This window comes from Oenanthe melanoleuca, chromosome 3, assembly GCF_029582105.1.
Source record: "Oenanthe melanoleuca isolate GR-GAL-2019-014 chromosome 3, OMel1.0, whole genome shotgun sequence".
In the NCBI taxonomy this organism is placed as follows: domain Eukaryota; kingdom Metazoa; phylum Chordata; class Aves; order Passeriformes; family Muscicapidae; genus Oenanthe; species Oenanthe melanoleuca.
In genome coordinates this window covers 42,327,392-42,353,182 of record NC_079336.1, presented here as the reverse complement: position 1 = coordinate 42,353,182, position 25,791 = coordinate 42,327,392, and the positions used below count along the sequence as shown (strand labels likewise).

At 43.9% G+C, this 25,791-nt stretch overlaps 1 protein-coding gene across 2 annotated transcripts in view; it reads right to left on the bottom strand.

Annotated features, from left to right (window-relative positions):
* SOBP (sine oculis binding protein homolog) overlaps positions 1-25,791 on the bottom strand; it is a 112,279-nt gene that overhangs the window by 13,860 nt on the left and 72,628 nt on the right. For both annotated transcript variants that reach the window (XM_056486582.1, XM_056486583.1), the window contains one exon: positions 510-2,464. In XM_056486582.1, the coding sequence (XP_056342557.1) occupies positions 512-2,464 (1,953 nt within the window). In that variant the 3' untranslated portion in view covers positions 510-511. The remainder of the gene's footprint in view (positions 1-509; positions 2,465-25,791) is intronic.

The window sequence follows — 25,791 nt, the reverse complement described above, 5'->3', positions numbered from 1 at the left end:
AAAGCCAGGGTGCAGTCTGGAGGCAGACCAGAGTAAGATGGTTGGAACATTTGCTAAGTCCATTGGATCTGAGCTAGCAGGAAACTGCTGGGTCGTCCAGCTCTATGCTATGCTGCAGGGCAATTTCAGTCATTGTGAAGGCTTGAGCTGTGGTGTAACTCAGCTGAAACAAGCAAGCAGATTAATGGCCCAGACCTGTACAATATTCTAGGCAGAAAACCACTGACTTTGACATACACAGCACAATAACTTCACAGCCAGAACCACCACGATATGTTCTTTGAGCAAAAGTGTAATGAGGCTGCTGATGAATGGAGTACTGACAAGTACAGATGCAATACAACACAAAAAACAATACTAAAACACAAATACCAATCGTTTTCTGAAAGTGCTCATAAATTGGAATTTGTAACTTTTTGTTTCATTAAAGCCACATCCACATGAGTTTGACCTCATACCTGAAAATACTGAATTCTATTCACACAGAAGGCAGTAGTGATTACACAAACCTTTACTTATTCTGATTTCGAATTCGGAGACACCTCCTTTTCAATGGTGGCTCCAGATCCTCTGGCCCTGTGCTGAGTATTGGCGTTGAGATAATGCATGGCGCAATAGCAGTCTTTTCTGCTGGTTTTGGCACAGGCTGGATCACGCAGCCTGTCTTGGGCAGCATCCTCAAAGCATATGCATGGTCCTCATCTGCTGGATTGTTAAGGTTCGGGTCCTGTTTGTCTCCCCCAGCCAGGGGCTCCTCCCCAGTCTTCTTGCCAGCATCTCCCTCCAGGTGGCAGTTTGAAGCACAGTTGTTCTCCTTGACGGACTCCAGCTCGCTGACCGCCAGCTCCTCCGGGGGCTGCGGCTTCTTGGGCTCCTGGGGCGGCTCCGGGTTCTTGGAACCCTCTGTGCTCTTTGTGCCATTCACAATGACGTTGCACACCGCTGCGCCAGCTTCCAGTCCCGGCGTGCCAGAGGCCAAGGAGACGGGACAGCAGTGAGCTCCGTCACTGCACGGTAACGTTTGTGAGTCAACCGGGCTGCAGTTGTCCCTGCAGTCACTGCAGTTCCTTTTGTCTGAGCTACCAAAAGCCAAATTTACAACACTGTTAGGTTCACGTTCCACTTTCACTTGGGCGTGCAGAGCCCTGTGGATGACATTGTGCAGCCTAGACCGGTGGCCTACTGTTAGGTCTATCACACCGTCCTGTGGACCCTGCAGCACACTGGGGAAACCAAATTTACTGTTCACTGGACTACTAGGTCTGACAGTCAAATCAACAACTTCATTTTTACTGTGCTCCTGAAGCACTTTAGCTTGATTAAGGGACTGGCCTGAGCAGCTCGGTGATGAGTCAGAGGATTTGGATGATCCTTGCTTTGACTCTCGAGGGGATGAAGAGCTATTGGTTGGCTTTGCCCCAGGCGTCTCGCTGGAGGTACTCGGAATGAAGCTTTCCCCGTTGCTGGAGAAGCCATTGGGGGGTTTGGAGTCGTTGATGTGAGGGATGGGGATGGGGATGGGGATGGGAACGGGCAAAGGGACAATGACAGGATATGGCACTAGTAGAGTTGGGGGTGGCACCAGTGGGGCAAGGGATGGCAATCCAAAGTTCATCATCTGTGGCATAGGCATAGGACCATTTGGCATCATGCTGACAGGGGGGAAGGGAAGACTGGGCAAAGGAGCTCCGGGAGGGGGAGGTGGCAACAAGCCAGGAGGATTCCCAGGCATGGTAGGTGTTGTGGGGGGATGGATATGGGGGGAAAGCATTGGCCTGTGCATGGGGCTAGAGGTGGGGCCCATATTTCTGGGACCACCTGGTGGGGGACCAATTCCAGGAATCATTGGATTTGACAGAGGGCTGTTAGGATTTGAGGCATGGTGAGGTGGCCCACGAATAAACGGTGGACGGATTTGCTGCATAATTTGCTGTTCCATGAATATGGGCAGAGGAACTGGCCCACGGTTTGTCATCACCATGGGAGGACTGCGAGGTGGGACACCAATTGGAGGCACAATGCTAGCAGGTGGCTGGACAGAAACCGGTGGAATATTTGGATTCTCACTGATGGGAATAGGTTTGGGAACTGGCGTGGGGATTTTAGTGACAGAGCAGTTGGCAGTGTCAGACGGAGAGGCAGTGGTAGACGCTGATGGTCCAGGGCCTTGAATTTGGCCAGCTGCAGACGCTGGGGATGGGGCTTTTCTCCGAGCATCTGCTAGCGGTATATTCCAAGAATCTGGAGTCAGCAGCTGCACCCCAGTGCCTTCTGCTTTATTTTCGACTGGAGGATGTAATGTACTGCACAGTCCAGCTGGAAGATTGGCCTGTGTCTCTTTGTAGAAAATGTCCATTTTGTACTGATTGAGACATTTTGCACTGCAGAACTGAAGCCTTCTTTCCCCGTCCCCAAAATCCAGATACTCTTTTGTGTGTCTTATGTGCTTACACCAGTCACATACCTACAACACAGCAATAAAATCGAATCAGGTAAGAAAAGCAATCTACTCTTCATAGTGTTATTTTAAAAGTAATTTTTCAGTTGCTGAATACATAATTTTTCTAACAGGAAAAAAAGAAGTTACATTTGTGAAAACTGCACCTTTTTTTTCCTCCAACATATTAATGAATTGAATGCCCCTCCCCTTTTCTGGCTCCCATGATCTCAGTTCTACCTTATATGATGCATTATATATCTTAAACCCATAGCACAGAGAAGAATCCTCAGCTGGCATAAACTGTTATAACATGCATATGTAAGTGTGCAGAGTCCATATGAGTATGGCTGTGATTACTCCTTGGTGGTAATCTAAGCACGCCTGTGCCATATGAGACGCCATACTACACAAGGAGTGTGAGAACTGGAAAAGGACTCAGAAAGTTACTGGAAATGAATGCAAACCTTTTTCTGCTAAACTGCAGCCCACAGTAACATTTAGTATTTTACTAAGGGTATCAAATAATAAGTTGGAAAGAGTGTGATATTTCAAAATGGCATCACAAAGAAAAAGCATCATTGATTCTTTGCCCTTCGTTCCAAGGAGAAATTTGGAAAAAGTCAGGATATTTGTGTAAGGTTCAAATAGTCCCAATTTGTGATGTTTCAGCAAGCTGGAATTATTTTCTGAGCTGTTTGGCCACTCTTGTGTACAAGTCACTTTGAGTAAAACTTCTTGGCAAGCAAGGACCTGTTTAGCAACTTCTCAAATACTACGGCAAAAAGTTTGCATTGCAAGCTCAATTTTGTTTTGTTTCTCTGCTTTCCATTTAATCCTTTTTTGTGTTGCTATTGGTGTGGTGAAGGCACAGCCAATTTTTTTTTACATAATGCTGCAGAACTAATTAAGCTGTGAAAGGTTTTCCCAGTTGTAAACCACTAGACACCAAAGTTCAAAAAATAGTCATTCTAGGCTTCAGAATCCATTACTTCAGAGAAATTATTGTGATTTCATTAACACATTAATTTTGCAACACCAACAGCTCTCACAGATGGTGAAGACATGATCTACAATTCAAATATGACTCTTGTTTGCACAAATGCCTTTCCTTCATATGGCATTTTAAACAAGAATTAATATGAGTAATCTTGCCATAGCTATAAACAGATAAACAGATGTCAGATTTTTCAGTGCCTCACTTTTTTGACAGAATTTTACACACACAAAACCCCCCCCATTTTTGTCATTTACATTAGTTCTCAAAATACTCCACTGACAGAGATTTTTGGTGCTTTCTATCAGCATGTTGAGCCTATGACCATGTCAAAATATATCCTGGTATTGTTTGTTCTGCCTTTTCCAAATAGCCCATACTAGCTTGTTTTGAAATGACTCTATCTTTTGTACAAAGGAAAAAAATACACAAAAAACCCCAAAGAAGGCTATGATTGTGAAAAGACTGCATTAAAAGCATAATTAATTTTAATAACTATTGGCCATATAAACAATTCAAAACAACATATGCTGGGCATCTGATTACCCATCTCATTTAACTCTCAGCTTTCCTTTAATATAAACAGTGGCGACATTCTTGAGTTTTCAGTAATGTATCTTTAATGTATATAGGCACACACACACACACTATATGCTATGGTTATTAGCCCATTTAACTCCTCTACCTTTTGGTTATCCCATCAGGTTGCTGTTTGTTTCTCTCCTGCTCCCCTCCCCATTCACACGCATACACTCCCTCTCTTTTATCCCAACATTTAAATCAAGCTGAATAATCAATTGAGAAGTAGCAATTCCTAAGTCAACTCTGAAGTTTGGGAATGCAGGACCCAGATTTTTAGCTTGGACATACAGACACTGTGCCCTGTGAGATAAAGCAGAGGAGGTGCTGGTGCTGCTCGGTGCCTGTGGCATTAGCAAGGGTGCATTTCCAGCATGGTGCCCCATGGCAAGAAAGGAAATTTCCCAGTGCAAACAAGTCCAGCCCTGCATTGAACACACAGTGATGGTGTCACACCCTAAAATACATGGACAAAAAGGTTGTCAAATGCAGGGAACTGTTGAGATAAATGCCTGCACTGTTATGGTGCATGCATCCCCCCCAAGTGTGGGGCAGATGGGGAAGAGGGAGAGCAGCAAGCAGGGCAGAAGGGGCAATCCCACAGCTCCTGGATTTTATCAGCTATCAGCTCTCTGCTCCCCACAGGAAGGCTCAGTGGCCATCACAGACAGCCCTGGAGCTTGTGGTGCAAATAGTGCAAACACACAGCAGTGGGCATTGAACCATCCTGCATATTTGGCACGGGTGTGGGTTTTGCCACCCACCTGGCAAGTCGGCACACTTGATGGAACCATCCTATAATCAACCTCCTGAAATTTTCTGGCTTGCCACTGTTTTCAAAGCAGACAAAAGAGGAATTTGTGAGTCTACACCATGAGGTAATAGGAAACTATTTAACTCAGTGGAGCTGCTGAATTTACCTTAAAGTCATTTCTGAGCAAGAGCTCACTGCTGTAGCCACAAACAGTGATGTGCTCCACCACACTCCTCCTGCTGCTTGCAGAGCCTGCTCCTTCCCCAAGCGCTGGCAAAGATGCAGAGGATCTCCACATGTACGGTAGGACATGTACAAAAAGGTACTAGGAGCTCCCAGACAGCTCTTGAGGCAGGCAGGGGCAGGATGAAGCCCACCCTGGCCCTTCACCATCTATTTGCAGTGGAAAGACAAGGAGGAGAGTGGCCTCTGAGGTGTCTGCAGCGAGGGATGGAGCAGGACTTCAGGTCCAGCTGCAGTGAAGACTTGCCTTTCCTTTGGGACAGAAGTGAACCACCTTGTAAGCCTGCTGCCAAAGAAGTGCCTGAGAAATATGAGAAAGCAAACCCAGCCTCCTCTAGGAAGAGCCCCATCCATGACCTTAATTAAAGGGACTGAAAGAGAAATACAGCCCCACAAAAAATTGTGGCATCTTTTCTAATAATTTAATTTTATTAGTTAGCATTTGAAAAATTCACTGAAACACTTCACTGTATTATTGCTGTATTGATTTGTTTATCTCCAGTGGGCTCCTGCGTCTCTCCTGGCTAAACAAATATTTTCTCTTCCTTGGTAAAATATTTAGAAATCCTCCTTACAGATTCTCTACTGATTCCTCCAGTTTTCAATAATTCACCGAAGAAGAAACTCTGAAGTATGCCTGCCTCACTCACATATTGATCACAGGCCCTTCTGTATATTTTATTGCTAGATAAAATAAATTAAAGCTAGATAAATTAAAGGCAGCAAATATACCCTGAATACCCTGCATTGACCAAATATTCAATAATTATCTCATTGATTTCATGAGATATTGATGATTTTGATGAGACATTGAGATATTGATGCAATATCTCAAACTGTTGAAGCTACAACAGTGAAAAATGTCTATCTTCTACATTCATGTATTTCATAATTTTCTTTTGTTTTTTCTCCAATTCTTTTTTGTTTACATAAGCAATCAGTCCATGCTGCTTAGTTAAGAAAAAAGGTATAAAAATGTGGGACTCATATGCAGGTAATATGATGCCTCACAATACCATACAAAAAGGCAGAAAAACAGTCTCTACAACAATAAGGAAATTACTGGAGGAGAAAAAAATGTCACTTAAGAATTAATGAATCAAGTCCATCTTACAGAATTGATCATTTAAGATGAGGTCAATGAATTTATGATACAAATGGCTATATCACTAGAGGTAATAAAATGGAGCAATATCATTCATTTTGCATCTAACTAATGACATGCTCAGAGTAATTACAGATTTCTTCTAAAAGCCTACACTGATTAGTTCAGATGTGATAGGTGAGACATATATATCTCTCCATTCAATAAAATAACATTTTCTTATCTGTAGAACACGCAGCTGATGTCTATTTTTTAAATACTTGCATTCTGTACAGAACATCACTGTTCTTCATAACCAGCTCAGAATTTCTCTGCTCATGTATTCCCTTTCCTTCCCTTTTCCTGCCTCATCCCTTCATTGTACAGCCAAGAGAAGAGCTAAACCCTTGCAGAGTGCTTGTTAGCACTGCACACTGGATTTGGTAGTGCTTACACATGGGAGCAGCTCCCTGGGTTTCAGTGGGATTAGTCACAAGCATTAATGCTGTGGGATCACATTTGGAGGGCCTGACCCAGCACCAGTGGAAAACAATGAAGAGACTCCTCTTTAATGTAATCCATGGGCTTTGGATCTGTTGCTTAACACTGGCCCCTGCTCACCCTGGAGTCATCAAGAGCTTTGTTCCCAACCTCAGCAGCAGCGGAGGCACAGACAGGGATTTTGGAAGGAGCTGCAGAAGAAATACCCAGGAAGGAAGAAAATAAATGCTGTGACACTGAGTTACATACATTTCCTAGCAAATACAGGCAAAGCCACCATTTTGTACATTTCTACCAACAGGAGGTTGGACCAGTAGTGGCAACACTGACAATGAGCATGAACATTTCCAAGACAGAGGGTCAAAACTTGCAAGGTACTAACAGATCCCTTATGCACCTTCATATCCCTTGGAAAACACTTCTAGAACCTCTCTGGGGCAAGCACACTTCACACCATGAATGCCAGAACACGAATCCTGAATGACAGAAAGATCAGTAATAAGATAATGGCCTATCTCATTCAGCTGTAATGCAACAACCCTCAAGAAGATTAGATTTACCTAACTGGGGCACGTCCAAGGCTAAACAACAGAATGAACATTCCTCCAGTACATTTAATGTATTTATATTTTGGTGGCGGGATGCCAGTGTGCTACTTATAAGCTCAATGGCTCGGTATTGTTTATCCTCTTTCCAGTGAAACACGCGGCAATCTACACCAGGAGACAGCCCGGAGACACCGCATCAGCAGGAACACAACTCCTGCCCGATACAGGAGCACCTCAGCCAGGGCTGAGGCATCCTGCAAGGCTCAGGTGTCTCCAACACACAGAGCGGGAATAAAGCCATTCCTGCTGGCATCCATATCTTCATTCTGATAGAAACATCCAAAGTGGAGTCCAGACATGGCTGCGAGGCTGCCTCCCAGGCACAACACAGGATCCTGCTCTGCCTGAAAGGGCTGCACTTGGACTTTAGGCACCAGGTAATTAATGCTCAAGTCAATTGGCTGTCAAATGCAGGCACCAAGTTCACACGTTGGTGCAGTCCACCACTAACCTCTGAAGAATAATCTAGTATTAGACCCTACTTCATTAAGAAATACACTTGGCAAAATCTGTTTGCAGAGGTATTTACATCAGCCCTAGAGAAACAGGAAAAAGTAGCAATGGAAAAAACCCTGCTGTGATGAAAGAGACACTGTGCCTCTTACACAATGCTTTGGACGATTATCAGCTCCATGGTAAAGCTTAGCAAGAGGACAGAAAGTGGTCACTAGGGCAAAGAAATGCCATTTTCAGCTTCTCCAGAACCAGAGGGTGACTGACAAAGCTCCTCTCCTTCTGCAGGACAGCACCACTGGGGTATGCCTAGCATGAGGGAGGGTTGAATCACATCTGAGGACCAGGCTTTTATCAAAGATGCTGAACATATGCTGAAGATTATCAAAGACTCACTTCTTGGCATAAAATCCATGTATTTGACTTTGCTGAGTAGTTCCTACTTACTTTTCTCACTGTGGTATCCAAGTGCTGTCTCTTTATATACATTCAGGCATATGTTCTGACTGAACACCACTGCGCATTTCCTATATCCTGTTCTGGCCCTGGTTGCCTTTCCTTTTAGCCCAGACTGGTCCTGGAAGGGTCTGGGAAGTTCCCTGAAGTTTCCAGTTCTGCCACCCAGCCAGGATGTGTAAGGCACGGAGGCAGAGGCTCCCACTCCATCCCAAAGCCACAAGGTGAGGACACAATGCCTCTCCCCTGCACACCCTCCTGCCTTGCAGCCCAGTGAGAACCCAACACACCAGCCATATGTTTTTCAGCAAGGGCTCAAGCTTTTTTGAAGCCTGCCAGACATTGGACACAGCAAAAATCTAGAAATTAGGAAGTGGCTAGAAGCACACATACAGAGGTTTCTAGTATGCAGCCAAATGAGTCACAGCTAGTGTTCTAACACACAGCTCTGTCACACCCCGTGCAGAACACCCAGCAGCCACTGCAGCACGGACACCCAGGCACCTCGAGACCCAGGCCCCCTTGCAAGGCTGTGAGCACTCCCAGCAGGACACTAGGGGAAAATTCAGTCAATCAGAGGGAAAGAAACATAGACCTGTGTGTCCTGCAGGACTGTGTACCTAACTGTCTCTAAAGGAGTGTGAAACCTCTCTCCGCTGTCCTTGACAGCTCCCCAAGCTTATTGGGCAATGTGGCTCCCTGCACCCTCCCTTGTTTTCTCCATTTATCCATTAAGAAGGTTTCTCTACAGAGCAGGTTACCTAGAAGGTAATCCCCTCCTAGATCCCACCTGCAGTGCTAATCCTGCAAATGACCCTGTTTCTGCAGCCTGTTGCCTGATTAAGAACAGGAAAACTTTGGGGCCAGAGCTGTATACCTCAAGCATTAATGTATCTGACACTTCTGAGCACAGAGAAGCTGTGGCCCCAGTGGAGCTCTGGGTAAGACTGAGACTTCCTGCAAACATCAGTTTGGGTCTGTATCAACCTTCACCTACTCTTCTGCTCACTTTCTGAGGGTAACCTGCCACAGAACAGCCCCTCAGGAGGCAAAGCCCACACCGGGCTCTGAGGGCACTGCTCAGTTCTTAGCACACACATTGACTTGTTTGACACAAAGACTGTTCCAAGGCATTAAAGTTCCTTTTTAGCATTTCCTGACTCAGAACAAGACAAGTATGGAGCAGAGCAAGGAAGGCACACTGCCATGCCTGTTGAGAAGGTGGGCAGGTGAAGATCTGCAGCAGGACACGGCCACACTAAGAAGAATAGAGTCAGAGAAAGGAAGAGAGGGGTAATGCGTTCCACCCACAGAGGATGGAAAATGATGGACTCCTTTGAGAGGTAAGCAATAATCAGCATAATATCCTAATGCTGTTGTGCTTTTTTCACAGCTAATTGAGTTATCACAAAAGGTATTCAGCTGCCAGCACCCAGTGCCAAGAGATAGAGTGGGTGCAGCCTTGCCAGGAGCTGCTGTCGCTCACCAGCGTGTCCCACATTTCTCTGCTTGATCCTCCTCCAAAATGCCCACGCTCAGGCTTCCTCCTGAGATGGACCAGCCAGCCTGGGGCACAGCCAGTGCCTGAGCAGGGTGTGCAGGGTCTGCTTGTCAGCACTGGGGCTGCCAGGGGCTGCCCCGTGGGGCTGGGGGCTTTGTCTGGGGGTCCCTGGCAGGCATGCAGACTGTCCCTGAAGGGGGAGGGCAACTCACAGACTCTACTTTGAAGACAACTATGACTAAGTCCCTGCCTCAGCTGTCATGACTGGGAACTGATGCTCTTTCACCACCAAATGTCAAACAACACTGTAACAGGCATAATCCTAAGTGTGGCTCTAAGCAGTTATCCAGCCTCCATCACCATTTTTGATGTCTTATTGTAAAACATTCAGCATGTTTATTGTAGCAAGATTTTTCTATCCAAGATGGCTTGTGATAATTTTTTTATACTGATTGTTCCATTTGAATGGAGTGATTATTATAAAAAACAAAAAGAATCATTCCAGCTGAAACCTGCTGCGAAGGAACCCTGAGGCAGGCTCTAACACACTGTGAATGTGGTTACAATATAGCTCATAGCGATGCTAGGTGTGAAGGAAAACAGATTTTTACAATGTTTGGAGCTTTGTGTAAAAACAGTTGACAAAACAGAACACTGCAGTTGCCTACAACTTAAAACTGTCCTGTGACAAGTTTCTCTCTGTTAAAAGGATACCAAAGCCTGCCTGTCTGATTGTTTTTTCTTTCTCTGATGTTACCTTCCTAAATGTCTTGTCCTTTCAAAAATCTTTACTGGTTTTCTGAGTGAATACTGACTTTATGTCATTTAAATGCAAGACCCACTCTGTCTCCATTTTTCACTCTAATTATGCAGAAGTCTAAGCTACATGAAGCATAAGGAGAAAATAGAGTTATTTGGTAATTAATGGCTAATGATAAATTGATTCCATATTTTGAATCATTGCAGTTGTCATCTGTGGTATTTAAAACATAGGGCTTTTCAAAGCCCTTGGGTTCCTTTGTGTTGGGGGGCTTTTTAATGTTCCCAGTCAAACAGAATGAATGTGAGTTATGCTAGTGCCCAGTGGAAATACAGGTTGGGTCTTGTTTCATCAGAGTGGCTACATATTTGATTTTGTACATAAACAGCTGAGCTCTGTGTTTTCACCTTCAGTCTGATGCTTTGAAACCATGGAAGGAACTGGTGAAGCCCAAAATATGGTGGGTGAAACTTCAGGGAAAATGAATGTAGTGTGAGGTGGGGCTTGCCAAGAGCAAAGTTCTTCTCCCCAGAATGTTCCTGGCTAAAATAACACAGCATTCAAATCTAACATCTTTAATGTAAGGTTTTTACAGGGTTACTATAAAAGAGTGGGTTGAAGGGCATGTCTGCATGGCTGTTTCAGTACTGGCTAAGTCCACTACTGCAGCAGTGACAGAAGTCCTAAATAAAATTAATGTGATGTGTAAGATAAATGGAGGGTAAGAGCAGGAGACAGAGCTGGGGGTTAAATGCCCTCAGTAGGTCAGACAGTCTGTCTCACCAAGACTCACATTTCAAAAACATCTAAAGAACGTCCCAGTCTGAATGCCCTTTCCAAAAGGGCATGCCATGGGCTTCCCATGCCTGGGAAACCTCATGCCACAACAAGTGCATTGGCCTTTGAGCATGCAACAGTCTGTGGGACAGAGCAAACCACAGCTCAAGCTATCAAGTCCTACACTCAGATCCTGAGCTCTCATCAAGCCTCATCACACAGAAAAGCCAAGAAACTGCTCCTCTTCCAGACTTAACCTAGTCTGACAGGAGACCATTCAACTGTGTCTGTGGCCATCTTCCTTGTGAGCATAATTTGAGGGATCTGTGGAGTCAACTGAGTGTCTCCACCATGCTCCTCATGGCCCTTAGCTCATGGGTAAGAGGCCAGCTTGGCAGAGCATTGGTGCAAACATCTGCTGGTCACTCAAGCAGTTTGATTTGGGTTATGTAGGTATTGGTCTCCTTGATGTTCAACACTTGATTTCCAGGCCAACACTTCTCAAGATGTGCATTCCCAAATCCTCCTGCTCCTGAGATGATGGTGGGAAACAACTCAGCAGCCAGAAACAAGAACTACATCAAGTAGGTGAAGCTGGGAGTCTTGGTGAACTACAGCCTGTGTCTTTCCACAACAGGAGGTTCTGCTGTATGATCCTTAAGCTGTTAGTGCCTCAGCAGGAGCTTCACTTCTTCTAAAGATGACACAAATAAACTTCATCAAACTGCTGTCACTAGAGCTGTGCAAAATATCAGCAGTGAGGAAGCATTGCTAACACCTTGAGAAAAGGACAAGAATGTTGGCTTTGAATATTCAGGAAGTCATAAGAGAGAAATCAAAGCTAGCATATGGAAAAACATTTCTGGGGCTTAAAAATACTTCCTCAGAGTGTCCAGGCCCTGTTGTCTCTTTGGGGCAGTTAAGGGTAAAAATGAAAGGGGCACTTTACTAGGCTCAATCAATATCTCACTGATTGACCAAAATCTTTCCAAATGAGAAATCTGCACCCTTAGGAAGGAAACTCATGCAACCAAGTCTGTAGATGACTTCAGAAGCTAGATGAACATTCACTTTCTCTAATTAATTCACTTTTTATTCAGTATTTGAATAAACATGTTCACTCCTCTTGTTTTCTGATCAAAACTTTATTCTGATAATATGGCAGACATTGTGAGGTGAAAAATTACCCATCTGGCTAGAATTTATATCTAGTAATATATGTATTTTTCCCCAGTATATTTTCTTTTTAATATTTAAGAGAATATAAAAATAACAATAAAACTCCCTCTGTTACTACTCCAGTTGCTCATAGATTGGTTGACAGAACTATAAGTGTAATAATGAGGAGGTTTGAGGGGCAGGTTAATGTTTTTTGCTAACATATGATGCTTTTAGCCTAAGGCATTGCTGGAGGCCAATACCATTTCACCTGAAACCAAAATCACCACTGAACAGTCATTAAATCACTCAGAGTTAAATGTAATATTACTGGGTCTAGAGAATAGTACTGTAATCCAGATTTGAAATTTCATTAGCCCATAGAATAGGAAGCAGGAATGCAACCTGAAACCTTGGGAAATCTTTATTTACCTATAATGAAGGGTTCTAAGTCAAATTTCTCCCTCACACCTATTGCCATTTTACAGCAGTGTAACTCTCTGAGACTGGTGTTTCTGACTTATGCCTGTACAACAAGAACCTTACAGAATTCAAGTCTCTGGGTGCTTTGAAATACATATGTGTGTGTGTGTGTGTGTGTGTGTGTGTGTGTGTTCATTTGTGTGTGTGTTTGTTTCCCCCTATCTATATAGCTCAGGGATCTTCAGTTTTTATTCTTACATGGTAATCTTTATCATGCAATCATTTTGACAGGCCAGGGCCCACTACACTGGGTGCTGTAACATATACATAACCATGGCACAGGCTGCAGCAGAACTGGCTGGGTCTCACAGTCTACCTGACACTGATCCCCTGCATGTTTCCCCACCTTTCCCAAACATATAAAATCCTGGAGGGACTGCATCAGCCACTGACTTGGAAAAAAATAATATTAGGGAAAGATTGACTTGATTAGGGCAAGATTGACTTGACCATTAGTAAAAATGGATGAAAAAAGCCACAAAACTTCCCAGGAGAGGTGTTGCTGGGTTTTAGGCTACAGAACTCTGAAGGGAGTCAAAGCTGTTTGAGATTTGAATGCATGTGATTCACACTTTGAGCACTGCTGGTTTTGCTGCTAGTAATGGTACACACCACCCTGTGTCCCAGAGTATGCTGAGTTTAAAAAGCAGCCCCTCTCTCTGGAAACCACATGTGATTAGAACAGCCCTGGGCCAGATCCAAGATCTGCCTGGATCAGGGAAACATGTGTCACAGCAGTTTCAGCCCAGGACTGAGACATGTCACATCTCTTGCAGATTGGGCACAGAGAGTGGAATTCATTTTCCCATTTCCTCTGGAGTTGGGGGCTGGAGAAGACGAAGCCAAGTAAGGGAAATTGTTCTGCTGCACACAGAGGAAACATTCTGAGTCCTCTACTTTCTCTTGCTGCAAGGCACTGATCCTGGCTGAAACCCAGAGCCCATTGGTACAGACCCAGCTCCCCTTCCCCCTCCTAATTAGCACAAAATCACCAGTGGAGAGAGGCTTATTCTGAGCAACTGTTAGTATTACCCTTGGTCACTCCCATTTGGAGCAAGGAAGAATGAAATAATGGCCAGGGAATAGAAGAGATGGGGATTGTAACAGTCTGCACATCCTTCAAACAGGGAAAAGGGAGAGGAGAGGAGAGGAGAGGAGAGGAGAGGAGAGGAGAGGAGAGGAGAGGAGAGGAGAGGAGAGGAGAGGAGAGGAGAGGAGAGGAGAGGAGAGGAGAGGAGAGGAGAGGAGAGGAGAGGAGAGGAGAGGAGAGGAGAGGAGAGGAGAGGAGAGGAGAGGAGAGGAGAGGAGAGGAGAGGAGAGGAGAGGAGAGGAGAGGAGAGGAGAGGAGAGGAGAGGAGAGGAGAGGAGAGGAGAGGAGAGGAGAGGAGAGGAGAGGAGAGGAGAGGAGAGGAGAGGAGAGGAGAGGAGAGGAGAGGAGAATGAAAAGATTACTCTGTTTCTGGCAGGTAGGATTTACCATGAATATTATGGTCCCAAGATATCTGAAACCATGGTTTTTCAGGATTTTAACCTTGAAAATAATAAATGAGGAGTTACAAAGGTCTGAAACTGCAGCCTAGAGCCAAACATATGGTGAACTAATGTGTGTGAAAACTTCCTTGTCATCTTCTTCTGCTAATGCCTCTCTTGTTTTACTAAGAACATTCCTGCAGAGAAGCCAGGCTTCCTTTGACAGGAGCCAAGGCCTGTGAGGGTGATGGGCAGCAACCAGCTTTACTTATGTGCACACCTGAGGGAGGGAGGGTCAGTGCTTCACACACCCTATGCCCACTATGATGCTTTTCTCAGGCCCAAAACATTTGCTGGTCCTTAAGAAATGCAAAATGTATCTTCTTCCATGATACCTCTTTCTTTCTAAGGCATGGAAGTGAAAAAATTATCTTTCCTATTCAGATGAAAAGGTCTTACTCATCTCTCTGTTTAGAAAGCATTTAGCACTAGAACATACCTGACACTGAGCTATTTACAAAAATAAAATCTATTTTGAGTAATCCTGGGATCAATCTGGGATAACTCCACTGAAGCCAGTGTTGTTTCTTCAATTTGAATCATGTAACTGAGAGTTGAATTTGGCAGAGAGGATTAATTTCTCACCGAGGAGGGTACATTACAGCAGAAGGCATCAGATGCACTGTTCAGTAAAGAACACAACCACAGAGGACCCTTTAGCAATGCATTGTGTTACTGTAGATGGCAGTCCTTCCTTGCCTGGGTGCACGATGCACACACACTGCGACTGCACAGATTCTATTATGTAAATGCATCATGCCAAAGCCTTTCATACTTACAAGACCATGCAGATGATTTTCTCCTTGCATGACATGCACGACAAAGCAGCTATGTGGAAGCAGCACACCAGGACAAAAGAAATCAACATATTTAAACCATCACCCTGCAAAGCTCTCAAGTATGCTTTGCTCTTCAGATTCCTCCTCAAAGAAGACCAACTCTGCCTTGCTTTCTCCAGCCTTTTTCCTCTCCTATGTCTTCCCACAGAACTACTTCAGACAATAATTTCACAGGGTAGAGCACCACTCGAAATATTCTTCATTGGACCAGCTGAGATCTGGCTGGCAAATGAAGACCTGCAGCCATCACATACAAAGACTCCCAACTGTGCATTTGTTCAATGCAACTGAAGTGTTCGTTTTTCTTTAAAGAGCTTTCCCTTACATTTATTTTTACACCCATCCTGTGTAAAGTGCTCCTGATCCAGTGACTTAGAGCAGTAGCAGGAGGGTTACATAGCTACAGCACTGAGATAGGACTTGCCAGGTTGGCATTAGTCATTCTCTGCAAAGACAAAACTGCTGAGTAACTTTGGATAAGGAGAAGTGAAATAATCCAAACAGCACAATTTTAAATATTAACTTTGATTGCCCAGCTCAGCTCTGTGAATAGAGGTAGGCATCTCAGGAGGGTGGATCACAGCAGTAACCTACCTAGGGCTCTGAACTGGTCCCAGCAGAACTCTCTGTCCATGCATTGTCAGAGGAATGAAGGGAGACAAAGCAAGTCTCTCAAGCTGGGAGGCTTCTATGTTCTTTATTTCCAGTATGTATCTTTGACCATCCTTTTACAAGCAGAAGGCTTAACCAGATCTGACTAACCTACCTGGAGGATGAGGGTTTGGAAATAGGAATCAGGTCCTGTCACACCGTGTGTGTGACCTCCAGTACAGTCACTCACACAGAGCTGGTGCCTTGTTGCACCACCATCAAACAACCAAAGTGCAGCATCCCTGTGGGGCTCTTTCCACCCTTTGGGATGAGGAACCAAGCACTCTGCTCACACTGACTTTAGGATTTGGCTCTCTGTGGCTCAGTACGACTGCGCGCTCGTACACAGCCTGTTATATGGAGTGGTACCCGGAATGGCTCACTGCAGGATGAAACACAGCAGCGGGCAAGGAAGATGGAGTCAAGCATAGTGCATTTACTGTTAGGCATGGCTGAGAATACTGGCTGCTCTGCACACGTAGCAGGCACATTTATCACCCTGTGCTATAGGAGGGGGATGTGACTAAGAGATGGGGACATGCCAGTTAACCTCAGGCACTTGTCCAAGCACAGCGAGAGATCTGAGGTATGCACGAGGGTTGAAATTCCATTACAGGTTTTAAATAATTAAACGCTACATGTTTGGAAGCTCATTCATTCCTATTACTTTTTAAATAATTAATCTGTATTTACATCTAGTGAACTTCATGGAGCTATACACATAACAAATTTGAGTCAAGTTGCGGATGAGAGATTGCTCCTGTCTGACAGCATTACAAATGTTTTTGTTGTATACAGTAGCTTCAGCTATTAGGGATCAGTCAAAAACCAAATCCAACCTAGATGCTGCACACCACTGGGGTTTTTTATCAAATTATTCACAAGTAATCAAAACACTAAGAGAAATTGTAAATCCCCAGAGGAAAAAATGTGCTTCTTACATCTTAGAATAGTAAAAACTTATTTAAATTGGAAGACAGTGAAATGAGAAACTGCATATATTTTTCATATTGAACATAATCATTATGTTCAAGATAACACTGTCAGTTCCATGTAACCTGTAGCACAGACTGATTAAAAAATACTAATCTCAAAGCCTAGGACAACACATGTAACAGGGTAACAGACTCTAGAACAGAAAAAAAAAAAATCTTTATCTAGTACTTGTCTTCCTCAACACATTATTTCCTTCTATTTGCTTTTAGTTTAAGCTGAACAAGACATTAAATACCCAGCAGGTTTCACCTAACTGGAACTACATGTGATGCACCAAAATGAATAACCAACACTGTTGAAACCTCCAAAACAATAGAGCACTGAAATAGATGCTTGAAACCATAGCTCTGCAGTGGGAAATGAATTTGTAGCAATGGCATCAGGATTACATATTTATCATATGGGTGATTTCCAGCTCCAATTAGCCTCTATTTGCAAGTAAGCAGATATATATACATTCACTTACGCAATTCTAGCTGGTATTCCTACAAATTCAGACCAAAACTAAGTTATTTTCTTTTCAAATAGCATTACTACTAATAGAAAAGCTGCTGGCCAAACAGTTTCTTCAATTATACTAGGTGGAGCAAAGCTGCCTTCAAACTGAGATCTCTGTTACACCTGCACAGTTATTCTGGAAGTTAATTAGATTGCACAGGGGTAAATATGGACTTAATGTGCTCTTCAGAGGCCTCATAATGGCAGAAGACATATTAGGGAGAGAAGAAAGAAACCAACTTGACTTTCAAATCCCAGGCTGGCTTTGCAAGGAAGGGAGCAAAAACATCTGTACTGTAGGTGAAACAGTCATGCATTAGAGACCATGAAAAGCCAGTGTCACCTTGGAGAGGAAAGGTTTGCTTAAAAAATACCTTGCAAGGTTCTTATTTAGTAATTGTAATTAAAAAATAATAAAAAAAAACATGTAGGGACGCCTTAATCAAGGGCAGGCATTGGATCCAATGATGACAAGTCTCCTGTTTGCTCCTTTGACCTGTGCAGCTCTAATTCAGAGTCCTGAGGACAGAAGCTGCACATTTCTGAATGGCAGAAGACAAACAGGGCTGCAGAAGAGGGGACCACGAGGTCAGGTTTCAGTGAAAGCCAGGCTTGCATGCCAGGCACAGAGATCAAGGAGTGACTAACTCAAAGCACAGGAAGAATCAGTGCTTCAGATGTCAGCTGTTTCAAGGATTACAAGTCCTCCTGCTTCTAGTGTCAAGGTAATAATCAGAGCAGCGGATGCGCGAGGCTCCTCGCAGCGATAGCTGAATGTGCAGCCCTCCATTTGGATCCAGTTTGGGGGATTTTGTTTCGTTTTTGGACAAAGCCGACAGTGCCAAGTATTCATGTTTCAAGGCTGTTTTAAGGATCAAAACCCATCTCACTTAATAAAAAGATGAGCAAGATTCAAAACAGAAAATTATATGGGAGCTTCACATACAGTAGGTGGAGAGGCAGGATTCTGTGACTTTTTGTCAGGGGTATTCATGTAAAGATTGGTGCTAACAACAGCTTCTTAAAAATGTTGTTGTGTGTGTCTCTTCCTGTCCCCCCCAGTATTCATGTTTTCACATAAATCCTGATTTTGGCATATTACTTTATTGTGGAGACATGTTCTGTGTACTGGATGGCTTATGCAAATTAGCCAAATGTCCTATAAATTAGTCCTGAAGTGCCTGGGATAATGAGCTGCTTGCATGGTGAGCAGTGCACACTATTCAAAGAAGGACTTTATAGGCTGGGAGAATAGGAAAACATGATAAATGGGTCCAGACTGCACAGCAAGGCAGGATGCCTCCCTGGCACTGTGCTGCTCACCTCAAAATGCAAGGCTGACTCACTGGAACTGAAAAATGCAATACGAGGAAGAAACCAAAAATTGCAATATCCCACCCCCAGTTATTACCTAGCAGGCAGGTGTGTCCCCAGCTACTGAAGCCCAAGCTTGCAGATCTTCTTAGTTGACCTGGCCAACATATTTAAACTGTTTGCAGGCTGGGTTTTCTTCCCTGCCTAGTCTGGATTCTCACTGAAGGCCTTTGGGCATATGTTATGTATGTGAATTGTATTGTATGCAGTGCTTGCTTTTGGAGATATGTATGTATCTATCTACCAAAAGTCATACCTCTCTTATGTTCCCTGCCTGAGATGGAGAGAATGCTTCAAAAATACACTCCCAGCTGTATTTTAAAAACAGATGTTTTATGTCACTTGCTGCTATCTTGTGAAGTGTAGATTTAAGAGCGAGCTTTGTGCACAAAGGGCTGGTTCTCTGCTCCTGACTCAGGTGGTGCTCTCTGAGGCATGTGAGGTAAATGGCAATAAATCAGATAACAAATCCAAACAACACCACTTGCTTTTGGTGTGTGTTTTATTGGCATTCCATATTGAATTTGTGTGTGGGCACCTTCCTTTGCAACATAACAATAATTAAATGATATTAGCATTCAGAGGCAGGTGGATGAGAGAAAATGCTGTTAGGATTACTTGGTAACAATGAGAGCCTTAAGGATGCCTTTACCTTGCATTCCTTTATTTTATTATTGTCACAGAACTAAATGGGGGAGGGTAAGGAAAGCGGCTGGACAGCAGGGAGGAAAAACAGAGATGGGTTTTACAAATGGAGCGTTCACCTTGGCTCCCTCCCTCTCCTTCTGGTTCTTCTAAGGCCCCACGTTTTCTGCTAAGGATCCTGTGGAGCAAGCCCTCAAAGGGAGCCATTTAATCCCTTTGTCCTGCAGCAACCACTGCGCACTCCTGGGCACCCTGCCTTGGAAACGTCTCTTTTTGCTATTCAGAGAGAGCATAGGAAGCTCCTCAAAGCGCACAGGGCTGCAGTAACAAATCTGGCTCTCTACTGTCAGCGCTGCTGGGCTGTGGCCAGTGGCTGGGGCAGCTGCTTGGAGCTTTGTGCTCACTATGGCTAACCCCGATTCCGCGGCAATTCATCCCCTCTGACAGTTGTGCACACAAAAGGCACGAGGTAAAGGCAGAGCAAGCAGGGGGAATCCATCGTCGCAATTCCACATGAGCTTCAGAAGTGCAATTATGTCCATTTTATGAATGGAAGCAGAGACAAAGAGAGATAAAGTGACTTGGCCAGGGTCACAGGCAATATCTGGAATAGAGCTGAGGAAAGAACAGGCACCTCATTAAGGACTGATCTAATACCATGCACTGGGGCAATCTTCCTTGCAAAATACTCAGGCTTGCATTCAGAGACCCACCTAGTTTGGTCATACTGAGATATCAAGCTGTGAGCTGGGGCAGGTGACTGACAGGCTTTTACATGGCAAAGCTCACATTTAGTAACATCTGAGTCTTACAACATTTAGGAAAGAACTTTCCTCAGCTAACAGGACTTACAAGCCAAAGACTACAGGAACGAGGGGGGGCTTTAAAAAAAGTTACACGGTTTATCATGGAACTGAGAAAGAAGATAGCTAAATTGAAAGAAACAAAGCAATGGAGAAAGAGAGATATTCAGAAGAGGAAGAGAAGCCTAAGAAAAAAATTGCAAGTAACGGAAACCAAAAACAAAGGTCAAAAATAATTTTTAATTGAAATATAGCAGATATACTCAGGTGAAAACAGCTCAGCCAACAGGGACGATCCCTGCCTCACTGCACTTTCAATAAAAATGTACCAGCTTGTGTGAGCCTTGGGCAGAGAAGCTGTTTGTGCTGGAGACAGTCACAAGAGGTGCTGCCCAGGAGGCAGAATCCCAGTGCAAGGGTACCAAGGCAGGTGAGGGGCAGCAGTCATGCCCACTGATGGGCTCCACCTTGCTCAGCATCTGCAGTGAGTTTAACATCAGCAGGAGCTGTTTCAATAATGTTTTAAACCCTCCTGCCCTCCTTTTCAGAGCTCCAACATGTAGATTCAAATCCCTGGATATTCACAAGCAATTATTTTCTAACAATGCTAGGAGAAAAGCTTCCAGCTCTACAGCTTCAAAAACCCCTGCCCAGACATGCTCTGTGGTTGACCTTTTTCAAGACCTAGATATATATGAGATACCTGAATAAGATAATTGGCCAAGTATAATGCTGGTATGAGCTGGAGGCCTTATACCAGAGGTGACAGAGGCCCCCTCTAAGCAGGGGAGACACTGCAGGAACTCCATCCTTGCTGGTTTGCCCCCTGTGTTCAAAAGCTCCTCTGATGCTTGCTCCTCTCCTGACTTTGTTGATTTTATTCATGTGCATCCCGGTGTCAGGTTTCACAGTGGATGTACTTAGCTGTACAAACTGTGCCAAGTGAGCTTACCAGAATGGCAGCGTTGTGCAGGAGATGGTACTTTTGCAAGGGCAGCCCCAAATTTCTATTTTCCACTGCTGCACGAGAACAGCCTATCATGCCATGAAAGATATAAATGTTTTGTGGCCTTGCAGATAAGCTAGACAGATGATCCATCATCATTGGCTCTGCATCACCACCATGGTGAAGGGATAAGGAGTGAAAGCTGATGGCTTCTGCACAACAAACAAACAAGCACAGAGACAGTGTTTGCTCATTTCAATGTGCAAAGCTGACTTGTTTAAATATGAATATGTTGCTTATAGACAAATTTTAGTGACAGCAGCCTCGTGGCATCTATCACTGTTTGCACTTCTGCTAAAAATAGTTGTGTTGTCTTTGGATTTATTTAGATGTCACATCTGCAGGTAATTCTTGCTCCTTCCACCTCATCTCTACTTGTTACCATTTCCTCCACCCTCCAGGGTATATCATGCTGAGGAAGAGATTAAGCACACAAGGTTCATGTGGTGTCACAAACACCTGAAATCATTTCCCTGTCCTCACCAAAAGGCTGTGCCCTTTTCTCTCTCTTCTCCTCACAGTTGTTTTTTTGATCTGTCATGCCTGCAGACAAGGGGCACCAGGCACAGCTTTAAAATGCCCCCAGTGCCTTCATGGAAGAGCGAGGTTGTCCAAAAGGCAGCACAAACTATGGAGGCTGCAGAGTGGCTTCTCTAGACCAGATCATGATCATCATTGCTCCTCCATTTACAGAAAAGTGAGCGATTTCTTTCCCGCCCTGTGTCAGCTTATAGCACAATACAGATGTGCTTTAGAAAGAAAGCATCATCTGGAGGAACTAACAGAACCTTTCCATTTCTAGGCTTTCACTGTATATATATTCAGATGAAGCACCTGTCTCAAATTCAGGGTTATCTGCCTTAATTCAGACTCCTCCCAGAACTCATTTGGGCACTGTGTTAACACCTATGAAAAGGAGGTATCCCACCCAGGAAGCAAACAGCAGTAAGAAAACATAAACCATGAAGTCTAAACACTACTTGTTTCCTCCAAGAGCCACAATCCAGGCACTCTACCAACCCCTCTTTCAAGACAGAGCAACATGGAGTGTCTGAAGGTTCAACAAGGTCCAGGCTATTTTTGATTTGCCCTCTTTGCAGTTTTTGAACCCTGAGAGCACTGGGAGGTCCCCACGCCCACAGCACCTCATCCCTCTGCCACTAGTTGTCTGCAGTCATTCAGACAGATTTTGGTGCAGGACCAGGACTTTGGACACCAGGGATGTGGTACCTCCTGCTGTGTCATGCACATACCATGCACCATGATATCCATGTGCTATCACTCTGCTATTCAGAAAGGTGCTCTGAAAATAAAAATGTGCTCCCCACACCACGCACAATTTTGCTAGCTCACCTAGAAACCTACAAACAGCCAGCAAAGACCATGAACTGTAGCTCATAGCAGTCCACAAACCTTCAAAAAGGCATTTCACCTTCTGCACACAACCTGCTTGCACTAGTGGCAATCTTCAGTATTTTACAGCTGAACTATTTTCTCTGCTGTGTTAATCAGATTTGTTTCCAGCAGATTTTTCTAACAGCACAGAGGAGAAATTGGGCCAAACTCCTGAACATAGGGGCTTCTCCCAAAACTCACACTGACACAGCTGAACTGGAGGCAAAGAGTGGTGGGATTATAGAAAATTCCACGGAGACAAGCACAACCTGCTTTCCAAATACATGAGCAAGGTACTGCAGCTCTCCCAAGCAGGCTGCTGTGATCTTCTCAGCCCCCACCAGTAGTTCAGAGATACCAATGTCACCAGGGTGGCATTAGAGAGAAAAGCCATCAGAGGTCACTGCAGCTGTGTGGTGACTTAGGGCAGCTGAGATTACAGCAAGATCCCAGCAGGATTTTGTTAACCAATACAGACAAATATTTCAATTTATGCAAGGAGTACAACTGCAGCCTTTGCTTTCACTGACCACAGTGATCTTGAGCTAATCTCATTTGAACTTTGGACAGCTTGCACTCATCTAGTCCTTGGCCATTCCTTTCTGCTGGGGTGAGTTTCAGCCCTTGTTTGTGCTGGAGGAAAAAGGGAACTAAAGCTGGACTGCTGGACTGAGCAAGCACATGAGATATAACCCTTCATTAAATGTGCATGATGTGGTGACAAAGAACACAGTGCAGTGGCAATTGCCAGAGCCCTGTGGCAATACAGAGAGTGTATCCACCGGGGAGAGCAGCGCTTGCTCAACGCAGTCCTCTGCAATCTCTCAGAAAGGAAGAAATAAGATATGCATAGGATAAAACTGAACATATTTTCCTGGCCCTGTGAAACCCCTGTGTCTGTAAGGGTGTGCCTGCCCCTGCCAAGGACCCCATCCCTCCCTGGGCACATGCTCTGGGAAAAGCCCTGTATGCTGCAGGTGCAAGCACACCTGAGAATCTCACCTACTTGCTTTGCTCATGGCACTAGATGCTTCCAGTTTAAGGAGGAGACTGGATCCTGATGAGATACCATCCTAGAGATTTATTAATCCAAAGTGAAAAATAGGATACTGATAAGAGAGGCATTTACCATTTCCATCTATGGAGTCAATCTCTTCTTAGCTCTTCAATATTTCAGTTTCCAGCATCCTTTGGCCCTTATGGCTATGGTAAAATGATATATCGGCACCATGTCCCTAGTGCTATCTTCTAGAATTACATAATTCTATGTTTGGGACAGATTCTCATCTACTTTGAGACTTCTTTACACTCCTCTGGCAGCTGAAAGGGGCCACCTAAGTACATTTCATACTCACCAAATTTAAGGGTTCTTTCTATTGCCACAGTGATGAAAAGGCATCCCTAGCTAGGGCCAGAACCTGGTCCTTTGTTTAATGTTTTGAACAAATGAAGCTGCTGTTTGAACACCAAAGACAGAGAGTGAGAGGAGGGCAGGTGAACACCAAGTGCTTCTACCCTTGGCAGTCAGGAATCTGTATTGTTATAAGGCAGGAATGTACTGGGATGTGTTACCTTCCCATCCACTAAAAAACTCTCAGAAAATGACTGCTTGGCATCTTGACTAAGGAGGCATTAATTTCAGTGTCATGTGCAGTAATGTTCATTTGGGACAGGCCACAGGTGGTCAATTATTCCTCTGCCTGTCTGGAAGAGGTATGTTTATTCCTCATAATAAAACGTATTAGTTCAATATAGAGTTTATAGCTCAATTAGGAAAGTGACATCCAAAGAGTTACAGCTTCTTGAGGAGAATATAGCTAAAACAAATTTTTAAAACTGAGTTAAATACTACCCTCCTCCCCATCAGACAAACAGAAAACATACAGCTGGAGAGGCAACTGACAGGTATTTTAGGTTTAATATTTAACCAGCCTGTACAATTGAATATTATATTGCATATTAAAGCTTTAGACTATAACTGTGTTTCTTTATCTGTTTAAAACATTTTTAGCTGATTATTCAGGCACTGGTTAAATAAAAAAAAGGCACAAAATGTGATTTTGGTCCCAAGCATAAACAAAGCTGTGCATTGAGCAGAATTTGAGAACATTGTGCATACGAACACTTAGATCACTTTGTGGTATCCACACACAGCTCTGCTTACTTCAGTTACTATGTCTGGGCAGTCAAATTGTTTTTAAATACCTGTAAGTAAATCTTGGAACCTGTTTTCTCCTGTGTCAGATAATAATTCATAATAAATGAACTTTGCAAATACCAAGGATGTGGCTGTTTACTATTTGGAGTACAACACAACATTAAATAAGAGATATCATTTTTGAGCTTCTAACATTTTTATCTCAAATTCAAATTGCAAGCAAAGGCAATTAAATAACAGCATCCCCATTTCAAACCTGGAGACTAGACACCTAAACATAAAGTTAGCAGATACCTAACTTCAAGCATAAAAGCAGTCCCTCTGAATGGCTCTACCTGCAAGATTGAGGTTGGACACAGGCAGGAATATGCAGTTGAGCCACTGACTGTAATCACTAAAATGTAAGTGTCATATGGAAGGTATTTATCTAGTTAATGAGCAGATACAGGCACATCTAAACATTGTTTTAACCAATCCTAAACCAACAACTAATCATTTTGAGTAAATCCCACTCCACAAGTGCTTGCCTTCCTCTCTTAACTGCAGGATCTAGAGTCCAGCCTAGATGCCAAATACTGAGATGTCACAGGTGTGTGAATGGAACCATGTCCTAAACCAAAGGGTGCTGTGGAACTGGGAAGAAGAAATATGGCACTGGTGAAAACCACAGTGAAATGTAGACCTAGCTGAAGCTCAGACTGAAACATCCATCAGTTTACTGTGGATGCAACTGAGAACAGCTGATCATCTGAACCCCACAGGACTATCCTGTTATCCTGAAAAACATCAAGCACAAGGAAACGTGCACGGTTTTCAAACAGGGAAGCAACCTCGGGCATGATGAAGATTTCACTGCAATTGTTAGGGCTAGACTGGCAAAAGGTGTACACCATAAGAGTATTTCAGATTACTACAACCAAAAAGCTGTGCTCAAAATACTGAAGTGCTTTTATCTGTAAGTACACCCACCTGAAAGACCTCAGTCTGCAAATGAAAGCAAGAACAACAAAACTTATTGTAAGGAACAGACACTTCTTCCCAGGGTGAGAGACAACAGCACATCAAAATCACACTGCGCAAGACAACATTCATAAAAATGCTGATA